The sequence below is a fragment of the Varanus komodoensis genome, unplaced genomic scaffold (genome assembly GCF_004798865.1).
Source record: "Varanus komodoensis strain SLA01 unplaced genomic scaffold, ASM479886v1 scaffold100, whole genome shotgun sequence".
In the NCBI taxonomy this organism is placed as follows: domain Eukaryota; kingdom Metazoa; phylum Chordata; class Lepidosauria; order Squamata; family Varanidae; genus Varanus; species Varanus komodoensis.
In genome coordinates this window covers 671,496-695,953 of record NW_025335270.1, presented here as the reverse complement: position 1 = coordinate 695,953, position 24,458 = coordinate 671,496, and the positions used below count along the sequence as shown (strand labels likewise).

The window sequence follows — 24,458 nt, the reverse complement described above, 5'->3', positions numbered from 1 at the left end:
AGATGACAAGAACCCAAAACCTGCCCATGGGTCTCACGGTGACCTGGACTATGTTCTCATGACCTGACAGCCTACTTACAATAGCCACCACAAGGTGTTGTGTCATTGGAACCAGGTCTTGTCTTGTCAGGGAATTCCAGTGATCAAACAATATGGAAAGTTGGCTGCAAACAAAAATTGGAGTAGGAAGGAAGAGGTACCTATCCTCTTTTATGTTCTCTCTGTTGTAACTGTGGGATGCCATAATGCTAAGGGTGGGTGAGAGACTTGATCATGCCCTCTTGTCTTTTAAGAAACAACAGTATCCTAGCTGAGATCAAAACATAAGAAGGCACCTAATACAGTCTTAAACGTTATTCTGCTTATTCCAATGTTGTACTCAAAAAAAAAAAAAAAAGAGAGAGAGAAAGAGAAAAAACACATCCAACTATTTAATATACTTCTCCTGAATATCCCAAATAACAATTGCTAATAAAATGAGGCTGAATTCATCAAACTGGCAATGATTTTCACACATGTCCACTGTTAAAAAAACCATATAAAAAGCAGTAACACAGTGTTAAGACCATGCAATAGCAAAAGTGGCCATGGAACACTAAAACGCTACAGCAAAGCCTTAACTATAACGTAGTTGATGTGTTTTTATATATTCTACCAAATCAAACAAAATATTTTTAAAAATTAAAACAGGAAGTTAAATATTACCTAATGGCAAAGGGAGTTTCACGCAAATTATCTCTCTCTCTTCCAGAGATATTTATTTGTGTAAGAAAAAGCATTGGGCTTTATGTCAATTCATAGCTACATAAACCACCATCCAAAGTAAAGCACTATTTATTTGCATTGTATAGAGTATTATTCATGTGCTTCAATTTCCCCATGAAAATCTATGAGACTACAAAATGCCTGACTCTGCTTGGATCATGACCAGATTCCTTCTCCATCAGCTGCTTTCCACATACCTTTTTACTAGTTTCTCTGTGCCTTTTAAATTTATTTCTGGTAGTTAATTACTACTTTACTGTTCCTTTTATGAATCTCGCTGGCTAAGGAGGCTTCTGATACTGCTACTTTTGTGTATCCCCATACTGCATATTCTTTGTCATTAACACATCTGAGTGTCACAGACAGAATTCGCATATGTGATGATGAAGAGAGAAATTAGCCTGGAAGCCCATGCAGCAGGCTCCATACACAGTACATTGTTGCAGTAGTAAGTGCTCCAGCCCTAACCATTTATCTCCTGGTGCAGTAAAACCTTCTCCAAGGTAGTTTAAAAATTATACCCACCAAACAAAAACACAAGGTATCGGTTTTATGCCAATTTAACTTTCACAACTTCCCCCAGTGAATCCTGCAAATGTTGAAAATCCTCCTTTGGGGGCTCTACCACCATCCCTGCACATGGCAACCATTTTCTAGAGAGAAGAAATTACTATGATGCCATTTGCTTTATCACTATGCTGTAAAAACCACAGTAATCAACATGAGTCTTTCTACTGACAAACAATAATATTGGGTTATCAGCCTAATTAGCAACCTACTGCTTTAACACCCGACTGGAGGAATTCATCCTGTGATGCATCACTGCCTTCTTAGGCCTCCTCCCTCTTGCCCAGTCCCCTCTGGCCTGCCTCCCCCTCACGCCGCATGGTGCTGACTGTTGTCCCCAACCAACCCCAGTCAGCCTTCCCCCTTGCAGGCCTTCGTTGGCCTCCAAATCAGAGAGGGAATGTGACTATTAGCTAGAATATGGTAATATGATGTCACGAGAGTCTAAAACATGGGTCCTCAAACTACGGCCTGTGGGCCAGATCCGCCCTGCCATGCCCATTTATCTGACCCGCCACAGAGGTTTTGGACTCACCGCGCATGCGCATGCGTGTGGCAAGGCGGTGGCTTGCTCCTGCGGAGATCGTTTTGGACTCACTCAGAGAAAAGGATCTCCTTGTGAGCAAGACAGCACCTCGCCATGCGTGCGCCTGGCGGTGGCTTGCTCACAGAGATTGTTTTGGACTCGTTCGGAGAAAACAATCTCCATGACTGTGCACCCCTGCCTCTTCACACGTGCACCCCCCACCCTGCGACCCCCCCCGCCCACTCTGCCTTGGCTTCCCGCGCCCATTGCCGGCACCTTTCAACTGCCCCCCCGGTTGAAAAAGTTTGAGGATCCCTGGTCTAAAAGCTTCTTGCTGACAAATACCCATCTATATGGGAGTATAAGAGGACCCCTGAAACTGAAAATAGCAAAGCAAAAATTAGGGATCATCCTATATGTCTGACATAAGACAAACACCAGAAAAACTGCCCAAAATATTGACCTTGTCTTATATACAAGTGGCCTTATACACTGGTATATATGGCAAGCAGCACACTGAACCTGCAGTTCCCATCCCTTCACTGCCATCTGCCTGCTTTTCCTTGCCCCCAACCACCCCTGTAGTACTTCAGAGGGCCAAAGGAGACATCTGGAAGAGATGGAGGTAGTTAAAAAGGGTTCATGATGGCAGAGGGAGTGGTTGGCCAGGCCTCCCTAACGATTTGTTAGGGAAGGGTTCAGTTATCAGAACTTTTTGTGGAATGCATGATAAACACGGTTAATGTAGGATGAAAGATATAAGCAACAGACTGGTAGCTGAGAAAAACTAATGAAAAGGACAGCCAGTGAACAGGTAGCTTGGAAAAACATAAAATAATTCTATACTGTGAATATTTTATTTCCATTCGCAGAAAATGTGAGTATTTATGCATTCAGTTTTCCTCTTATGATCTGTGTAACAACAGTTTCCAGGAAAGGTATATAGATAGACTGCATTCCTGAGGCGGGCAACCAGAAAGGGATGAGTGGCCAGATGACAACTCCCTCAGCTCTCCTCACTCTGATTGACGTCCCATGGCACGGGCACAGCAGGCCACACCTCTGACGTTGTTTGGTCCACAGCAGATAGATACAGTGGGAGGATAATCGTCCTGCTCTTCACCTGCTCTCAGCCCTGTCCTGTTGAGGAGAGGATGCGTGGTGGGCAACGCCAAGCTATACTTGACTTTCACCTTCCTGTGTGGGAAAGGCCAAGCATGAGCAAAGGCACTTGCAGGAGCTCTCCCAAGCTGTGGTATAACATGCAGCTGGTGCTCCCCACCCCTTCACTTCTCCAGGCTGTTATCTGTGATACCCTAGCACCACTTGCTCTCCATTAGGTGAGGAAGTGGCAAGCAGGAGAATCCCCTTGTTATCTCCAATCTGTGTCTGGAGATAACAAGGGGATTCCTCTCCTGCCTCCTCACAAAGATTCTGGTAGTCTCCAGGCTAGGGGCAGGCCTTGAGGAGTGGTTTGCAGAGAGAGTCCAAGTCCCTGCAGGCCGGCTGGGCAACTTCCATGCGGCAACAGGTCACCCACCCATGCCTCCAATGCTGCCTCTTCCTTGCATCATATTGTGACATCCGTTAGATCTGTGGGAAATCCCCATATTTATCTATCCTATGCTTGTATGGTATGCCCCAATTGCTGTTGAAATCTTTTGCACTGGAACTTTGCCAGGACCTGTTTGCTTTTTTTGAAGCACTGCAAGACTTTTCTATTTAGACTGATCTTTTGACAGACAGTGACATTCCAGCCCATTTTTCTTTTCTTTTATATTTACTTGTGTTATTTGTGTGTTTCGTGTGTGTGTGTTGTGTGCCTCCACAGTCTCAAGGATCCCACAAAACAAATAAATAAATTCTAGTTATCCAAGAATTTTTTGTTAAGTGTATAACATGTGAGCTTCTGTTTGCTACTACCGTTTCCTTTCCAGCTATTTTAAGCAGTGCTATAAAAATCTATAATTAATGATAACTCTTTTCTTTCTTGCTCTCTGCTCTGTGTCTGACAGACATGTCTGGACCAATTTCTCCATCCTGCCTCTGGCAGCAGAATGGAGCTAGCATTTCAGATACTCTACCAAATCCCGGCTGCTTCAAAGGAAAAACCCCACTTTCTTCCGTTAAGATCATAAGAAATATAGGAGGAGGGGGTCAGCTCTGTTTGGACATAATTATACTTCATCAAAAGAAGCTTTCTTCATCTTCCATGCGTGAAAAGTCTGCAAGCAGTTAACTCTGCCTTCCCCCACCCACCCACCACCCACCCATTTCTTTCGTTCTTTTTTCTTTCTTTCTTTCTTTCCTTTTTTAATATAAAATTGCTATTTGGGAAAGTGGCCAAACCTTGGAAAGCCAATATAGCAAAACTGTGCACACACCGTTTGTTTTCCTTTGAAGTTTCTTAAATCAATATGTCTAAAGTTTGTAAAGCATACTATCACGTTTTGCAGATTTTACTCATTGATCAGAGAAAGCCTCTCATCCATGAGGGCTGGGTGGGAATCTGGGGGTTCACTTCATTTTCTACCATGTAAGATACATACCTGGATATCTCATCCATTTCAAATGAGTTTTGAAAAACACAGGTGGTAAGTTGTATTTCTGTTTGTTTTCAGAACTAAATATAGATATAACTACTGTACTTCTATTGTGGACAGTCATGGAGTAGATAAGAAAGCCTTTAATTTTAATCAATCAATAACAATACAAAGCAGAATTTTAAAAACAGATGTTAAAATAATGCAAAAAAATTGAGGGGTATAACAAGGTTTATACCTTATCCTAGAGGGAAGTGAATTCAATTACTTCATATTGAATCACCTGTATACTGGATTTTTTTTAGTATATATAATTAAAATGATTTTAAAGCAGTCACTATTGGCCACAGTCCTAAAATAAGAACCAATCCTGGGAGCAGCCCTTGCTGAATCACTTCTAGCAAATGGTTAGGATAACAACAATGACCCCATATGACTGAAACAATTAAGGCAGTTGGCAGAACTTTGACTCTGGCCTCTCTCACAATTCAACAATGCCTTTGTTCTCAGATTTGCATTTGTGTTGATTACATACCCCAGAGTTATCTGGTTTCTATTTGTCTGTAGCTGTTTTTGTTTTGTTTTGTTTTTAAAATGAGTGAGTTTATGCTCTGTAATGCATGCAGATAAGAGGATAGGGACCACGGTTCGTAGGGCTCTAGAGCTGACCCCAAAGTCTATACCACTGTTTTTAAAAAGGCACAAGAATCCCAGACTAGGCTAGTTTGAGGGTAGAGATCAGAGCAAATCTGCCAGCAAACCAAAACCCTGTGGAGCAGTGCACTGCTCCTAAATCCAGATAAGCGAGCCGAAAGCCAGCTTTACCAAGGAGGTTCCCACCCCCTACTCCCGGAGGGAAGCCAGACAGAGCAATCCAGCTCTACACTGCTAGCCTTGCATGGACTGCTGCAATGCACCGGTTTGAATTACATACCAAGTCATGCTTAAAATAAGCCACAGTAAGGTGGGGTTCCACTCACTAACCCCAAAGACTGCTGGCAGACAATCAGGCTCTCGGTGACTTGTCTTGCTTCGTCTCCCCCTTGGTCCTCTCACTCACTCTCAGCATGTGTCCCATGCACCTTCAGCAGCCTACTGCACTAACGAGTGCAAATGTATGCAACAGCAGAACAGAAGTTTTCTTGTAGAATTTTCCTTTTCACACTCCAGGAAGATTTGCACAAATCTAACTATTCCTTTTTACCTTTGGAAATTTTGCACAAATTTAACTTAGTTTTTAAAAAAATCAATGGGATTTGCATGCATTTACTCATACAATAGCACAGCAATTACTGGAAATCTGTGCAAATCTCCCCAAAGGCCCCCTCCCCAAAAAACTCACCTTGCAAAAATCTCTCCAAAGCTTAAGTCAGATAACTGTGTTGTAGTGCAAGTTCAAATGTGAATTAACTGATATAAAATGCAATCAATTAAACTGAATTAAACTTAATACAGCCACCAAATTCATCTCCTCATCTCTATTCAGAAAGTGACTTTAAAAGGTTTGTGCTTTTCTTGGTCTGTGTTCCTAGTAAATCACTCTATTTTGTCTATATGTCTATGTGTTTTGATTTTCTAGGAATTCCTCATTCAATTTTTGAGAGTTTGAGTTAGGGTAATGTAGCCAGTATTCAGGATTCACTCCTGTTACCAAATTCACTAGCAGTGAAATGTCTAAGTAGACAAAAACACATCCTGCCTCTAGTGTACCTGTCCGGTTCCACCACGCAATGCACAGCCAGCTAAATGATGCCAGTGTTGATATATGGAGTTCAGCAGTGTGTCTTTATGGGGGCAGTGGCAGCAAAGCTGCCCTCTTCCAGGTGGATTCCAGTTCCCACAGTCCCTGACGATTGAACATGCTGACTGGAATTTATGAGAGGTGTCATCCCAAACATCCAAAGGGAACAGGGTTGTCTGTTCCTGGAATAATGGAATACTAGTGTATCACTGCCTTCTAACTTTGCACTGTTTTCAGTCTCTTTCCTTTTGATCTCCTTCTATGCATCCTTGCTCCCCTAACTTCCAGCAATGATTCAGAAGAGTATATAAAAAAGAGACTGCTCCTTGGGCCTTCATTAGGCATTACAGGAAGTTCCCAGCACAGAGATTCTCTGGCATTTTAGTCTGCTAGGGCCTCCAGACCTTCAGCAAGGACCTGGAAGCTTCAACAAATTGGAATTCTCAAAGAGTTTTGTGCTGGGAACTTCTCCATGGCAAGCATTTTGGGTAGTGCTTACCTCGGCACACAGGCAGTCTTTTATGGCTGTTGAAAGATAGATTTTTAGAAAAGGAAGAGGGACAAATACAACTTGGAATAGCCAGAGCATGTTTACAAGCCAAGTCAAAATGCAGTTTGGATTTGGATTCAGAAAAAAGCTCATTATTTCCAAATGAAATGTGTTGATCAGTGAACATGCAGGTCCTCCTGGAATCTCAGGAACAGCGTCATCACAAAGACTGGAATCTGGTGTTTGGATTGTAGCCCATGCTCATCATTCACCAGTGAAGCCAAAACTACTGGAGAAGTGGAATTCTCCTCCTCATTGCACCCTGTCTGGAGCAGTTCCAGACATTTGGGGAACTGTCCACAGCAGATTTGGGGAGGGGACATAGCAGGGCTAGGTGAGGAGAAGGGGGCAAGGAGAGTTCATTCATGCATCTGTGAATGTAACGTAATACATCTTATTGATGCCAGTGAGAATTAATTCTGCATCAACATCCTTAGGAGTTGGCAGCACAGCTAATAAGAAATCCATATTTTAATGTTTTCATCACCACCACACAGTAGAATCTTGGAACAGAAAGGAATCTACAGAAACTCTTCCTTGCATCCTTACTAATACCTAGCTAGGGTTAACAAAACTAGGAGCCCATTCTTTGGTGAATTCTTTCCCCAAAATCCATCTCCCATAAAAACAAGAAAAATAAAAGTAGTCAAGGGGGTGGGGGAAAATAATATGCCAAATGGAAGGACTGAATTTCGCAACTCCCCCATCACCCTGCAAGTGAAGGGCTGAAGAAGGTCCATGTATGGGGTAATCAGTATTTCAACACGGGATCAAGGTCTATGCTTCATTTTCATTTACTGATTTAGGAAATGCATCATGCAGTTATGTACCTCTTCCACTTCTGCCCACAAATCTCAGGTCATTAAATCGTGCCACTTGATTCTTCATTACAGCGGAGGCGTTCCTCAGCTCTGCAGAATAATTTTCATCATTCCCAGCCATGACTGTGACCACTGTCCCATCGGGAACTTCTCCTAAAGCCACCACCTGCGACAGCAAAGACACAACAGTAACTTCTTAGAATTATGTGATTCCAGTTTTAAATCCACAACTGTATTCTGAGAAGAATTCAAGTGTGGAAATCACACGGTCAACCCCATGCAGCGAGACAGTGGGGCCACACCCACTGACCCAGGCACCTTCGCAGCCCTGTTCCCCCTCTCCATACATGTTGCCATGGGCCTGTGCACACATGCCTCCACAATGACATGGAGCCTTGGCTTCCATCTCACAGGGGGGACTGAGGAGTGCAGAACAAATGGGCTCCCTGCGGCAGAGGTGCCCGAATGTACAGTTGGTGGAGGGGGGGGCCAATGGTCCTCTGAAAGCGAAGTGGGACCACTCTCCTGCTTCACACCGTTACTCCCATTATTTGCCTGCCGAAACAGGGCTACAATTAAACAAAATTCTTATCCTACTGTGCTGCAGCATTGCGTCCACATTGCACTGGTGACACTTGTATATAGGACCTGTTGTGACAGATGGATGATATGATTGCTTCCCATGATGCTGGTAACATGACCGTATGTGTTGTGCATTTTACTTGGATCTTCAAATGTATACATTCTGCTATGTTCTTTTCATCTGCCTCTGGACCATTTTAGGTAGCCAGTTTGGGTTTAAAAACTGAAAAAAAGGAGTGGTTCCCATTCTCAGGTTTATTTAATATTTGTATACCACTCCACATTAAGGCAGATTCTGGAGTGCTGAACTGTCAAGAGGGTGAACAGGAAAATAATAAAAACATTACATGAAAATAATATTAACACCACTGCTGGCCAGCAGGAAAGGCTGCATGGAACAAACATGCCCTCAGCAGGTGCCTCATCTCCAGAAGAATTCCACAGACACAGGGCACCACACCGATGGATTCTTCTGGAGGATTCTCACTGGGCCCTGAATCCACGTGAGACCACCAAGAGAAAGTCCTCCAATGACCTCAGTGTCCTCTGAGATACCGATTCAAACTTGTTCAGAGTTTTACACACTGGCACTAGAAACTTGGCCCAGTTTTGAACAGGCAGTCAGTTCAGTTCCTTCCATGAAAGAACTGCATGCTAAAAAGGTGCAGCTCCTGACAATATCCAAGCTGTTTTGTGCTGTACTAGCTCCAGCTTCCAGACAAAGTTTCAGGGAAGCTTTGCAGAGTACACTACAGTAATTCAGTCCTGAGGTTACTAGTGGACAGAGGCCGTAGCTGGTCAACCAACCAATCTGAGATGTTAAAAGTCACTCCAACATGCTGCAGGCACTGGGGACATCAGTGACAGCAATGTATCTGGGAGTACCGCCATACTACAAAACTGATCTCTCAGAGGGAGTGTAACCCCATCTAGAACATGCATGTATTTCTGGAACAATTCATCCAAGGAATTCCCATCTTGTCAGGATTCAGCTTCAGTTTACTGGCCCTCATCCAGCCCATCATGGAGTCCAGACACTGATCCAGCACTTGCATAGCCTCTTCTGATTCAGTTGTCAGGAAGATATAGCTGTGTTTCGCTACACTGAAGGCACTTATTTATTTATTTCATACATTTATACCCTGTCCTATCGCTTCAAGACTTGGCTCCAAATCCCTTAGTGATATATCCCTCATATAGTTGCACCTTCATATAGATGCTGAACAAAACTGGAGATAGAACAGTACCCTCATCAATTGCCGGGGGTCTATTCCAGACCCAGTGTGACTGGAATCAATCGTGCAGGTAGGACTGGAACCACTGTAACACCGTGCCTCCAGTTTCTGCCCCAGAAAGTCAATCCAGGGGAATATCACAATTGATGGTGTCAAAATCAAATGAGAGATGGGGTAGAATTAATAGGGACACACTCCCCTTGCTTCTCTCCTGATAAAGGTCATCCATCAGGTGACCAAAGCAGATTCAGTCCTATGACCATTGCTTTGGGGGAGAAATGCTGTCCTGTCAGGGGTGACCCAGTCCACCAGCTCTACCTGTCCCCAGCCACCACAGAAGTGAGGCTGGCGCTGTGGTTTGGGAAGCACTACTTTGTGGGAAAGATGCCTGAATTTATTGCAAGAGTCCAATTGTCTAAAAAAGCCTGTTTAAAAAAAATGTATTGAAATGTACCTGCAGTTGTTCTGTGGAAATATTCTCCAGTGGCTTACTACAGGTACTCTCTGGGTTATGGATGAGTTCCTTTCCTGAGAAGGTCCTTAAGTCACGTTCGTATGTATGTTGGATCACATGAGTAAGCCAAATATTTTTCTTAGTATATGTATGTATCTTACCTTTCTATGCATATAAAGCACTTAAGAAACACTTCCTTATTCACTAAAACATCTTAAACACAATACAGCATTGTAATAATGATACTAATACAGCGATAATAAAGTAACTACAGGTACTGGAGAGAGAGAAAATCTGTATGTATGCATGCAGGTATACAGTTCTGTAAAAATCAAATACAAGAGACAGTTCTTAGAACAGTTTAGAACATTCGTGCGGTAACATTGAGCCTACCATTAACTAATGACAGAGATGGATCTGGTACTGGAGGTTCAGGGTTTGACTGCTGAAGATTGGGGGTGGGGGGAGGTTACCATTGGAGTTGCTTCCTTGAAGTAGGCCTCAAGGGTGTTTGTGCAGCCATTTTTTTTTCTCACCCTAAATGGCTTTGTAGCTGAGGGCCTGGTGACAACACCAAATGCTACAGAAAAACCAAAGGGGAACAGCGCACCCTACATATGCCCTGAAACACACTGGCTTGGGTATGCTCAAGCCAGTGCCCAGAACGAAAAACTGTGAATACTCCGTCTCTAGGGAACTAGGCTGCCACTGATGATGTGAAGAGAAACAAGTCACAGAGATCCCTAGAGATATATCACAGTTTGTAGAAATAACCATGACTATTTCCCCTGAAAAGCAGTAACTATCTGGGAACTATGCGGCCAAACATATCATATAGTTTCCTAAAGATATTCATGGCTTTTTTCTAGAGATTTTCATATAATGTTTATGGCAGTCTGCATGTTCATAAGTACAGGTTGTTCAAAACTTGGACATTTGTAATCCAGGGACTTCCTATATTTGCAACTGGCAGTAATTATCCTAAGACTCAGTCCAGAGTAGGGTGTTTGTTTGTTTTTTAGCAGTGGTCATGTGACTGCTTCATTCTCTTAATACAGAGAGGCATTTACTACTTCCTGCCTGCCCGCACCCCCCCCCCCCCCGCTATACCATCTTGGAATTAAATCTATAAATGTGTAAATTATTGTATGTTGAAAGGGTTAGGGAAGTTGGGGTTTTCAATGGTCAGGATTCATTACTCACCACAGTCACTCTTTTTGGCCTATAGTTCATTGACTATTTCATTATTAATTTTATGGGGGAAAATCTGAAATTTGAAAAGAGATGCTAAAAAAATGTGTAACTATATACTTTGCATCTTTTGAAAGACAGCATTGAGGCTGATGTTCCTACAACCTTCAGCTGATACTCCATTTTTCCTGTAAGTGCACTCAGCCATAATATAGCAGCAGAACGACATCACAGTAAAGATGACTATCTATTTGATAGCCCCCGTTTTGGCTATTCTATCATACTGATGAACACTTTGGTCTGCAACAGGCACCTTTTAATACATCCATTCTGCAGATTCCCAATCGCTGATGTAAAAACAGTCTGCTTCTATATTATGAGTGACTGATAGATGCAAAGTGCCTTGAAAAGCAGGACTATAGACCTATAAATATAACATATGGAGCTTGTTTTATTTCAGTGTTGGTTTCCAATTACATTTTTGTACTCCTGCACCTGTTCTTCAGCTACATCATGAGCATCTGATAATCCATGATTTCAATGCCATTGGTTCCCACTGAAATAAACACATTATATATTAAACATCCAGGAAAGAACTCACGAGATACTAAAACTGCAACTACCACAAGACTCTAGAACATCAACACTCCTGTATCTTTGGTCAAACAAGAGACTGATTATTTGAGAACTGCACACTGAACCAATAAAAATACATCAGATCAGAATGTGAATATATTGTTATTTATTAAATGTATGCCAGTGGGCCTTGAAAGTGTTTCATATTGGCTGAATCATGCCTGGTTCATTTCTAACACCAGGAGCCTCAGAGCGGGGGGGGGGGGGGGGGGGACTGGTAGGCAATGGCCTCTAAAAAAGGAGGAAAATCACTTGAGCTGAGCAGTTCAGTCAAGACATAGACAGAAATACTACTTCTGTAATATTTAAGAGAAAGCACAAAATGGTAACCCACCCACCGCCGCCCAAAAAAAAGCTGCCTCATGCCAGATCAGACAATTGGCCCTTCTAGCACGAAAAGTTGTTGAAAGATGGAAAACACATGATGAAATCTTTTTGGAAGGAACAGAATGGTGTGTTTTCTGGTTGTTTTAGGCTGGCAATGCTAGAGGCATCTGTGCTTGATTTCTACAGAGAAGTGCTGCAGCTTTAAGCTAAGTGGAAGAAATGCTTTGGCAAGTCCTGATTCTTCATTAAAAAGGGGAAGGATGAAATGGCACAAGGGTGAGGGGAAAATAATCAGTTCATACCCGGGAGCAGTTGTTTATTCCTGTTAAAGAAGTTCATGTTATACAGTCACTGACTGATCGATCTCCGGCAAGTCTATTCCTCAGCTGAAAAATGGGACTAATATCCAATAAATGGTGTATAATGTATATGTGACAAATAGATGGACAGACTGACAGGTATGACTGGGCATGTAGCCTGTGGCTTGCCATGCTAGTTTTGTCAGCTAAAGCCATCTGTGTGTCTTCTTTTAATTCCCCTTCTGCTGGTGCCTCTTTTGAATCTAAATTGTGTTGGCCCCAATGTCATTCCACTGGGCTGTTAAGCTACCCCAAGAGTCCTATTGACAATAAACAGGAGTGTCCTTACTTTCATTGATGCTATTTGAGAGGCTTGATGTCAAACTTTCTTCACTGGTTATTGCAATGCAAAGTAGGAGGCAGCCGGTTTGCAGCTTCTGAGCAGAGCTCTACCCTGGCAGCTTCTTTGCACTTTCCAAATTGTTCCCCAGAGCTACCCAACACACCTGTGCACTGTCCACCTCAAGACACAGGAAACTGGATAGAATGAATCACTGGGATTAACAACTTTCCTAGACTGAGATACCGTTTACCAACAAGGTTCCCAAATTAGGTTCCTACCTAAAAAAAAATCAATTGACACCACTATTCATACATTAACATTCAACCCAGTTTGAGGAAAATTAACCAGGTTTTAATGTTACATGCCAAGTAGGGCTAACAAACAGGCAGTTGCCAGTAAGACTCATATTCTTACATTCAGCCACTTTCATATACAATTATACTACTTTGATCTAAATAGAATAATAAGTCTATAATCTAGACAAAATACTGTTCATTTAATTCAGTGCATAATCCACCTTATTCTGTAAATTCAAAGCATCTCACAGTCTTTCCAACAGTCTGCCTCTTACCCCAGGGATAAGTCTGCCTCTTTCCTGCTACACAGTTTCTATAATCACCGATAAGAAACTCACCCCTCTGCCATTCCAGCTCTCTGGCAGCGAAAGAGTGCCCCAGGCTCCTTTCCCCACCACTTACTTCCCTTGCTGACATCCATGCTGCTATTGGCAGCACAGAAGCACTGTGCCTGCCTGAAGCACGAGGGCAACATGAAGCTTCCATCAGTCCTTTAGCAGCTTCAGAGCAGACTCCCCCCAGCCTGGGTGTGTGAGAATGTGAACATGTGCTCCCCACCCAGTGCTGGAGGAAGCTCTTGAGGCCCAAAGCATGCAGCAATATGTCCCTTCCTTGATGGAAGTCCTTGGGAGCAGCAGGTAGAGCCAGGAAGTGGAGGCCAATGAATGTGGCCATGGGGCCAGGCATAGAAGTCGCCCAAGTGGGGCAATGGGCAGCATGTGGAGGGGTGTGGCACTGCTGCCAAGGTGGGGCCAAAAGTCACCCCTACAACTGGGGCAGGGATTACCCCAAAAGGTGGAGAAGAAGGGCAAGCTCCGATCTGTGCCTGCCAGAAGGCGGCTAAAGGCCAGAAGGAAAAGCCGAATAAGGCCTTTGGGCAACTCCTCATCAGATGTGATATGTCAGGAAGAGGTGAGTACCTTGAGTCCTCTCCTTTTCAAGGATGAAGCTAGAGGCAGTGGGAGACAGCCAGAGCAAACTTGCAAGCTGATTACCACCCTCAAATCCCAAATTCTTCTGATCCTACCAAAATTTATCCCTTCCAAAGAGAGGGCTTTTCTAATATCTAATAACTAAATAAATGCATTGGCTACAAAATGAAAGTTAATAAAGTCTGAAAAATGAATGCTGAGCAGTTTTAAGACAAAATATTCATTATTTTATCTAAATTTCTAAAATTTTCTAAAGATGCTGAATTTTTACACAAAAGATTAAATGGGAACAGAGGGGTGTGCTGTAGTTCAAGGAAAAGTATGTAAGCAGTATGAGTATCTTCTTAAAACTTGTCAATTGCGTTTTTTGAAAAGCCAAGCTTAGCTGTCCCAATAAGCAGCAACCTCAAATTCAAGCAAGTAACACTAGAAATAGTCCAGCTGCTTACCCTGAAGACAGGAGTTGCAGATGTGAAGCAGAAGTACTATGCCATCAGGTTGGGCAGCGATACTCTTAATCATAAAAAGACTGTACTTTCATTCTGGATAAATGCTTTAAAAAACCTTTTTAATGAGCCCAGTTCCGTGCATGTCTACTCATATGTAAGCCCAATAGATTCAATGGACCTCACTGCCAGGAAAGCTTGAGCAGGACTGTTGCCTTAAGGCCATAATTGTAACTCTCTATCAGAATTTGCTTTTATAAAAAACTATACCCAAAGTCAATTTATATACTACAGAATCATCTGTATTATTCTCTTACCTTACTATTGCCCTTAGTTCATTTAATACTTTTAAAGTACAAAACTATGCTTTGTTTGATTTTTAAAAAAATCCATGTAATTGCCATTTATACACCAAGTTTCAGCTTGAAGCTATTTAAACCAGCTGAGTTATAAACTCTGAAACCTGGGACTTAAAGGAAAATGCTGACAGACCCTTAACTACTGCAGCGCTACTGAACAGAATTAGTACTTCACGCTGAATTTTTGTGTGTGTATGTATTTTTCCCTTCCATTGTGATCTGAAAAGATTTTTGATAGTTGGAGTGTCATAGTGGTCAGCAAGACTGGATTTGCTAATAATTCTGACTACAATCCTTCAACCACTTACTTTGCTAAAGTCACAATGACTCCAGCAAGGCTTCTCTGAAGCAAGTGATTTGATGACTGGATGCAGTGCCTTTGTGAGCATATAATGCATGGTCCTAACAGAAACACTGAAACATTTATCAGTGGGGCATCTGCTGGGTTCCTAGTCCAGCCCCACTGTACAGAATATTTGTGGGAACTGGAGGGAAGGAGCTGGCCTAGACCTACATTCCTTCCTACATGAAGAGTATCAAACAATTATAATGCTGTGTTAATATTACATTTATCAAACAGTCCTTAATTATGAAGTAAAACTAATCACATCTCCCTCAGGAAAGTTGCTTTGAAACCAGTAGACCCTCCAAATAAAGACCGCAAGGGCATTACTCATCTTTCTCAGTAAATCCAATCCTTGCCAGCTTTTGCCTTCTAAAAACTATGAACATTAATATTCCACAGTGTTTGACCAAAGTGATATTTAAAGATTATAATCAAAAGCAGCACAGTTTATGGCATACTTCATCTATTACAATAGAGCACACGACAGATTTAAGGCACTACTTTAAACCCAGTTGCTACACATACAACACACTGCTATGGCCAATCTCCTTTCACAGTCTACATGCAGTTTCAGCTGGCAATTTTTTCAATTACAGCTTTACAAATAAACCCTTTCCTTTCACAGTCAACACTGATACTACATCATGCACTTTTGGTTTCTACAATTAAAACCATAATGTCTTGCAAAGTTTCTTCCAAGATCTTTCTATACATAACGTGCATTTTCAACTTGTAAAAAAAGTTTTTTTATCAACCCTTGCTAGTACAAGCAATAGCTGTACACCCCAAATATGCATCTGTAAATGAATTTTACCCATTTCAGAGGAATCCCTTTCCAGATAAGTCTACAGCCTCTTTCTCAGCGGTATCTACAGGAATTTTTTACCAGGTTTTTTTACCTTCACCCCAGTACAGCTTTTAATTGCATTACATTAATGTGGACAAGCTTGAACCTTTTAAACAAGATCTATATTTTAATGTTATCAGGAAAATTCACAAGTGGTATATTTGATGCCTGAGTAATCTGTATTTATACTGTATTGGTACACATAAGGAACATGGCATGATATCATCTTAGCAGTGTTAGTACTGAATAAAGCCATCCCATGTAAGCTGCTGTAACTATAAATGTGTACGCACATACACATACAGAGGCAGATATATGATTCATTACTAAAAAGACATCTATCAGTCTACTGCTGATACATAGCACCTCTGTGATACATTTTAAAATTTGGTTCAGAGGTCACCACCCTAAAACTTCAAAGCTGAGCAGGAAGAGGTAGATCAACTGCAACAAAGTACAATGTTTATTTTAGTGCACTACAATTCTAACATCGGTGTAATGTATCATTGTTCAAAATTCCAGTCAAAATGATTGAAAATATCACCCCTAACTGTCAGCAAGTCCTGTGATTCAAGTGTTGAGGGAGTGCTCCAAACCTAAAAACTGACATGGTTCTTGAGTATATTTGGCAGATTTACAAGGAGAAAAAAAGCACAGTCAAGTTTTCCAAATGACTATCTCAACTTGCTATCTGCAAGCTGAATCATGCAGAGCTAAGACAAAGAACGATAGTTATCAAAACTAAGGCACAGATCATCTCCCTTGCCCAGCTTTTCCAGGGATGACTGCATATTGCATAGCAGGCTGTCAGTGAGTTCAGATAACCAGATTCCACCGCTATGCACACCCCCCCCCCACACACAAAAAGAAAACCTCCAATAATTTGAATAACCATGCAATTGTGCATACAGGGAACCTAGGCTGCCTGAAGGGAACCAAAGCTTTGTCCTTCTAAACGTTGAACAAAGTACAGAACTCTACACTTCTAAAGTTGAGTCAACAACAGTGCAGTTAGAGCCTTCATCAAATTGAACTATGGATTTCAATAATCTGCAACCAAAAAGTAATTCCTTGTTTGGGGAAAAAAATACCTAGCAGCCTAAATTTACCTTGTCAAATTCCAAGACTCATGTTGCTGTTTCCCCATCAGCTTAGTTATGTCTTGTTTCCCATTTACAAAGCTGCATCCCTTTAGCAATATTTGGAGCTTATATTACACTCTCTACTGACTTCTGAATTCTTCAGTCTGGGTATGATTTCCAGCTTAAAATTAAGGGTGATTTTGGCCGTGTTTGTTACAGTAGAGGAAAGGCTGTGGCGGATACAATTCACACTCCATATATTTATATTTGTTTGTGAGGAGTTACACACGTGTGCACACACAGAGCAAATCTTCATGTGCAACACTTAGATTGGTTATAATTATTGTTATAATTGTCTTGCACTATCTCACTATAGAAGAAAATGGACAGAAATTTGCAGTGGAAGTTTTGAAATAAAGCTAAGTATGTAAAAACATGCATGAAAGAAAAGGAAGTAGGGAGGGGAAAGGCATTCAGCCTTTCTTAGTGACAGCATGTTAACTGAAAATTAATAACAACATTCCTGATAGTTAACAAGATGTGTGATCCTTCTTAACAACGCAGCCCTGTTTTCACTGGCAAAACAAGCATCTTCTGGGCAAACGTTTCCTAATTTGTCCAGCAGGAGTCCAGCACAACATCCCAAGGAATAAAATAAGTCTAACTTTAACCCTTCATTCTAACCCTTCCCCCTCCCATCCCTCCTTCATCTCAGCCCCAATTTAGAGCCCATCCTGTCACTAGTTTTAAAGGGGCTTGTTACTCATTGAATCAACAAATTCCCATATGTAATATATATATTACTTGACAGTTTGCAAACAGAACTTTAGATGTAACACCTTGGGCATTCACACTCAACTGCAAAAAGAAGCTTCCCACAATAGCCCTGGAAATGTTTACTGAATTCTTTCTTTAGATCAACAGCGTATCATCAATCATAACTCCAAAACTCAGTCACCCATTTTATAAACACAAAAATAAACTGAAGTGGGTAGGTAAAGGGAAGATGTCTAGTACTGAAAGCGGAAGACATTGGGGGGAGCTAAACCACCATTTTCTTTCATTCTGAAAAGGATAGCTTCAGTATCCCCCAAAACATGCTGCCTGATGTTTTGGAGGGTCTAATTTACCCTAATGTTCAATTCGATGCAGCTTGCTTCTGTGGTTAACCTAGTTATTAGCTGTGGGATTTAAAAGATTCTACTGGTTGGGGTCATTTTATTAAAGAAGGCATTTGCTGTATGGTCCTTGCAACCTGACTTGCTTCATTTGTCACTGGCGTATGGGGCTGCATGCAGTGAAAGCACTAGAAAAGCTAATTCTTCAGAATGGTCGTGAACTCTTACGGCTAATAATAGAGAACCAAGTTCTGTGAAGGTCTGAGGCTCTTAGTGGAGAACTGACAGAAGTATCAACAGGCATTCTGACAACAATGTGAGCACGACTGACCTCAATGAGATTTATTCATGAATGACTGACTTTGGGACAAAAGCTTTACTTCTAGCCTTCATCTGACCACCCACCTCATAAGATCCCTCAGAGGATTAAGAAGTAGACACAGAGGGCTACTCTTTGTAGGAGAAGTATGAGAACTCTATTACCTGTACAAATATGTAAGTATATATGGCTTTTGAAAGAGAGCTGGGGAGAGGCAAAGGAAGTGCAGCTAGTAGGAAGCAGTCCAATGAAAGTGACTGTGTTCGTAGTAGAGGATTAAGTAGTCACAAATATGTATTATGGTTGAGGTAAAGAAGGGCAGCAGTCCACAACAAGCACTATCTGGAGCAAATTGCGCTAGCCTCCTTAGGAGGAGAGCTTGGAAATGGAAGAGAGCTCATGTCTCATCATCAAGGTAAAAGGTACATTCGTGTTCCCCCGTGTTAACATCAACGATCCCTCACTCATAAGTGAGGCACAAGAACCAGAAAGGTTTTGTCCCGGGCAGAAACAGGAAATGGTGAAGGAGGTTTTTTTTCAAAGGCATAATCAGAGTGTGCGTGTGTGGGTCACCAACAGCGCTCCACCTTTACAGCCGCAGGAAAAGCTCTTGTCCGAGGGTCCCTGGGAGGCAGGCTGCGCTATTTTACGGCTGCCTCCGAGGGGTTCCCAGGGGTCACCAAAGGCCACGCATCTCTGCAATAAGCTGGGCCGGCTCCGCCAGGGCACCGAGCACCATTTCGGACGTGCCTCTGGGGAGCCCTGCGAGTGGTGGGCGCCAAAGGGCTGTCCGCCGCCAGGTGCCGGGTCGAGGCTGGCCGCCGTGACCCGCGCAGGCCAAAAGGCAGCGCGGGGGCAGCCCGGGCCAGGGCTGCTGGCGGGCGCGGGGTCGGCGCAGGCTTGCCCGGCTTGCCTTACCTTGAACGCCACCGGGAGGGTCTTGTTGCAGCGCCAGTGCGAGGGCAGCACGGAGCACAGGAAGTTGGGGCTGTCGGTGCGGACCAGCTCCGCCGGGTGGTCGGCGATGATCTCCACCATAGTGCGGTTATCGTGCGGGCGAAGCCGGGGCACCACGGCGGCGGCTGCCGCGACCGCCGCTGCCTCCTGGTGTTGCTGCTGCTGCTGCTGCTGCTGCTGTTGGGCTGCGGCTACCGCCGGGCTCACTTCGCTCATCTTCCCGGGCTGCAGGCTGCTGGAAGGGGGGCTGAACCTCCGGCTGGTGCTGGGATCTACGGGAATACGCATCACAACAGCCACAAGTTAGCGAGTTTGCAGAAGGTTACAGGGGGTGTCGCTCGAGGAGGCGTTTGAATTGGGACCAGAGAACTAAAAAAAGAAAAAGAAAAAGTGGGGGCGAGGGAGGATCGGGAGGATGCGGGGAAGATAAGGGGAGAAAACCAGGATCCGACTAAGTGCAGGAAGGGGTGAAAAAATCACAGTGAAAAAGATGCTGCTGTATGTGGGGCGAGCCTGCGGGGAGACACTTGAGCGGCCGCCTCCTCCTGCTCTTTGCAAAGCGCCGCTGCAAAGTCTCCCGGCTGCTGCACAGCTGCGAAGCGTGTCTCTTCCTTCCTCTTTGCCTCTTTGCTCACAGCCTCTGCTCACTCTTTCCCCCTCTCCCGTCTTTGCACCAAGGCTTCTTCGATTGCTACACGCTTGCTCCACGCACACACCCGCCTTTAGTTTCTTCTTTCCTTTGGTGGGGGGTGTTAGAAAGGGCTTGCAGGGCGAGGAGGAAACCTAGTTTCTGCCGCCGTTGCCTGCTTCATGCGAGATGTGTCGGCTGCGAATATGGAGCGGAGGACCTCAAAGGGAACGGCTCGTTTTCCTCCAGGGAGGTCCACCACCACCCCTCCCGCCAAAGTCTCTTGTTCGGATAAAATTAAGATGTCAATGAACTTTTCAGGTTTTCCGATTACTAGTTTGTAGCTACTGGTAAGAGCGGATATGGGGGGGGGGGGTTCTCTTGCAAAAGCGTCTTGGCGTTGCACAGACCTAGGTTGCCCTCTTCTTCCGCATGAGCAGCGAGTTCTCCGGGGTGGGGTTTAGGGAAATCAGAAGTAGTCAAAATAATAACAACGAAGTCAACAACGTTGGACGGCTGCAGAGGAAGGATCGAGCCTTTTCCACAGTTCGGACTTCTAATTCTCGGGGAAGTGCACCAAGCGGGAGGAAAAGTCAGGAGGGCGAGGACCGGGCCAGGGCAGATTTTCAGGCTGCTTTCTGAACTATGCTCAAGGGAAAAACTTGCTGCAGGAAGCAGCGGCGGTACACTCCTGCTCCCTTTAATTAAGTCGCTGCTGTCGCATAGAGTTGAATCGACTTTTTGTAAAAAAAACAAGAAAACAATCCCCCTTTCTTAATGACCAAAGTAAGGGGGGGAAACGTTAGAGTATATCACAATTTAAAAACAAACTGAGGAGGTGTGCTAGGAAAAGTTACGTCAGGAAAAGATTGAGGTAACATGAAGGGAAGGCTTGGGGAAAAAGTCCTAAAACGTGCGCGGGTGGGGCGGGGGTTGCAGGCTCGGATGTCTAATGATTAGGTTTCGTGGTTTATATATACAGTACTCTCTGGCTAAAGCGATCATTATGCTGATGAGAGGCAGCAGCACGTGGTGCCTCCGCCAGTCCTCGGCCTCCTGTCGTCTTCAAAACAAACGCGCGCGCCCTCCTTCCCTCTGCCCCGGGGCGGACGCCAGAGCCGAGCAGCGCCCGGGCAAGAACGCAGCCCGGGGAAAGGCACCACGCAAGTCCGCCTCGCTACCCTCGCGCGCACACAAAAGGCCGCTCGCAGGCAAACCATTTCCATACCCAATGGTAAAATAGGGTGAACGCCTCCCCGCGCAGATAACAACCTATCAAATCCTCGCCTCGATCCTCCCAATTTCCAAGGGTTGGGTTCGGCGTGGAGCTCCAGCCTGCCTCCCCGGGAAGCCGTGCCCGCGGCCGGTGCGCCCCTCCGGGCGGGAGGACGGGCGGTGGGGCAGGACGGCGCTGCCCCAAGCGCTGCCGCTCCGGGAGCGCTCGGGGGCTCCGGCGCCCGGCGGGCCGAGGGGCCGAGCCTGGCGCGCCGCCCTCCCGCCACGCGGCAGCCGAGCGCGCGTTGGGCACCCCGCGCCGAAGGAGCGGCCCGCCGAGCGCGCAAAGGCGGGACTCGTCGGCCGCGCACCCCCCGCCCGCCGGCCATGCAGGCCACTTTTTCGGGGGCGGGGAGGCGAGGGGCGCGGGGCAGTCCCGCGCGCTTCTGCGCCGCTCGCGTGTCCTCTGCCAGCCCAGCCTCGCTTCTTCCACGAGCAAGGCCCTCGCTTTTGAAGCGAGTCATCTCCAGATTTCTGTCGCAAAAGGGAGCGCTCGAAAGAACCCTGTTTTGAGCCTTGGTGTGCGTTTTGATTCTATCTGCCCTTTCTCTCGCTACGATCATGGTCTGTGGCAAGCCCAACACGTTGCACGCCCAGGGCACACGGGCATGCACAGCACTGCGCAGTGCCCCTGCCCGCTTTTTTGCTTTTGTGAACCTCGTTCCTAATTGCTCTAAGATCCGTTCTTCCCCGTCTTTCGGAAAGCGCATGGCTAAGATTTATATAGGAATGCCCCTCTGCTGGGGAAGTGACTATAGTAGTAAAACCACTATAGAAACCACCATTTCTTAAACTTTTTAATTGCCTTATGGCCGAGTTTGGTTTTCTTTCTTTCTTTCTTTCTTTCTTTCTTTCTTTCTTTCTTTCTTTCTATTTACTTACTTTGTTACAGTAATTGGGTTGTAGGCAACATCCAATGAAATCACATCCACAACTAACAATAGGCGGCCAAGATTTCTGAACAGGATATAGGCCTTTTTTCTTTTTAGAAAATTGCACTGAAATATAAACTTCCTCTGCTAACTAAAAAGAAAAAATTAGATGCTTCTAGAATCCACTGGAAAGTACCAGTGTAGAGCTACTTAAAATAGACTGCAGTGGAAATAAAATTTTCCACCAAATGCCTCCACAAAGTTATAGTCTTTTGGCAAAACTGATTTTCAACCACCTTAGAAAATCACTCTCTACTTAATGTGTTTCAGTTAGCCATAACCTACCGGATCCTGGAATAGGCTACATCTCAGGAACTAGTATGAGAAATATCTTTGATTAAAGTAGCTGTAGCAGATTTGATCCTCGGCTTTTTATTTTTTTTACTGGAAGCACGTTTCATTGATTCTAACAGGATTTATATCTATGTGAATAATGTTTAGGACCACAGCCATATTTATGAAGATGATTGAATTTGTATGGATTTGGCCAATATAGTATGTTACGGTTTACATTAGATGAGCCATACATTTGGCTGAATAGGTAGACAGGGTAAATAGTAGATTCTTTAACTTCTTTCAGCTTTCCTATCAAAAGTTAATCATTCTGAAGATGTAAAAGAACTCAGAGAGTCATAGTTACAATGGACGTATGCAATGGGAAATTAGTTATACTCCAGGCAAAGTTGAAGCACCTGCTAGTCTTATTAATTTCACCGAGGAAGAGAGGCAGATACAAAACCCTCCTGTGGAAGTCATTGCGATTCAGAGGAGCTTTCCTTGGCTAGGTTATATCTTGACTGGATAGCATTCACTTTACAAAATAAGAGTTATAATACCATTATTAATACAAGTTTAATTCCATTTTAAATAAACTAATAAATTTTAAAGAGATATTGTAGCTTTGTAGTATTTTTTTTCTTTAAACTTACATTCTTTGTTGAATCATTGTTAAAATGTATATGTAATCATAAAGCCTGTCAGAATGAATTGTTAAAAGTCATACTTAGAATGTTCCTTTAGTGGACGGTGTTTGAAGAGGTATATAAAAGGAAAACTCTTATTTCACCAAGAGGGAGGAAAAAAATCATTCCCTTTTTTGTCATTCACTAGAAACAGTACCACCGTTTATGCCAAATTCCACATATCACACATGTTTTGACCCATTTATTGGGCCAATGGGTGCTGAGGATATACTGTACATTTTGAATTTATTTGCCTCCTCACTAATATAAATAAAGCTCAATTGGGGAATACGTTTTCATTTTATGTGCATGTTTATTGTAACTGCTATTATATCAGTAATTTATTCTATGTCGTGGCCATAAAATAAATCATTGGTATAATTAAACATTATAATTAAATTTTCCTCATGCAACACATATGTGCCAATAATTTTTATTTCAATCAACATCAATTTACATTAGGGTAAGATAAGATAGTATATACTTAGGTTGTCTTTGCCTGGAAGGAGGTTCAGGAGCAAATCATCTATTTCTTTCAGAATGGCACAGCCACTGATGGGTCAAATGTTTAAAGAATCCAGGCAAAAAAATAGATGGATTTACAGAAAAGTGTGATCAGTGTTTAAGCCTGGAAGTTCGCTGGGTGACTGTGGACTCAGCACTACCCTCACTTATCTAGAAGGATGGTTGTGAGAAGAAACGCAGACAGACTCCTGTGCGCCGTGCCCTTCGCTCCCTGGCGCATGGATGGGATACCTGCAGCCACTGACAATCCCATCTTCTCGGAGCTATCCCATGATGCTCATACGCTGCCATTGAAATAATATCTGTAGGCGATGGCCTGCAGCAGGAGCGGGGAAGCACTGCACACACGAATAACCTACTCCATGAAGTAGAGCATTGGGCTTAGCACTGACATCGAGTTCTAGAGCTGTGCCACTGCCTATAATTAAAGCCCTAGGAATATGTACTAAGATTGTTAAACTGTGTGTCTCATACTGACCCTGAATCATCTGCACTATTATTATTTCTGTTACTGAAAGCCTCCTGCTGTTTTGTTCGGAAAATGTTACCATTTTTGACAACTGACATCATTGAGATTAACACAAAACACACAATAGGTCTTCTGCTGTATGTTTTTGCATACTTACAAACCAGACAGCCACTATTCCAAACGTATCCACAGCTATGTGCACAGTGAATAATTGAACACCCATCCCAATACAAGCCTTTAATTTACATCTCATTTGGTCTCAGCATTATTTCCAAAAAATAAATAATTTCTTCTGAAATGTCATAAGCATATTCATATGCTTTTCATTCTGAAAAGTTTCAAATAAACTGGAGGCAGCATTTATCCTAACATGGTTATTTATTTT

At 43.5% G+C, this 24,458-nt stretch overlaps 1 protein-coding gene across 6 annotated transcripts in view; it reads right to left on the bottom strand.

The window, feature by feature from the left end:
* RUNX2 (RUNX family transcription factor 2) overlaps positions 1–24,458 on the bottom strand; it is a 287,798-nt gene that overhangs the window by 172,909 nt on the left and 90,431 nt on the right. For 5 of the 6 annotated variants that reach the window (XM_044419216.1, XM_044419214.1, XM_044419212.1 and 2 more), the window contains 2 exons: positions 19,244–19,554; positions 7,523–7,679 (listed from right to left, as the gene is read on the bottom strand). In XM_044419216.1, the coding sequence (XP_044275151.1) occupies positions 7,523–7,679; positions 19,244–19,554 (468 nt within the window). Of the gene's footprint in view, positions 1–7,522; positions 7,680–19,243; positions 19,754–24,458 lie in introns of those variants that run through there. The other variant, XM_044419211.1, reaches the window with a different exon arrangement.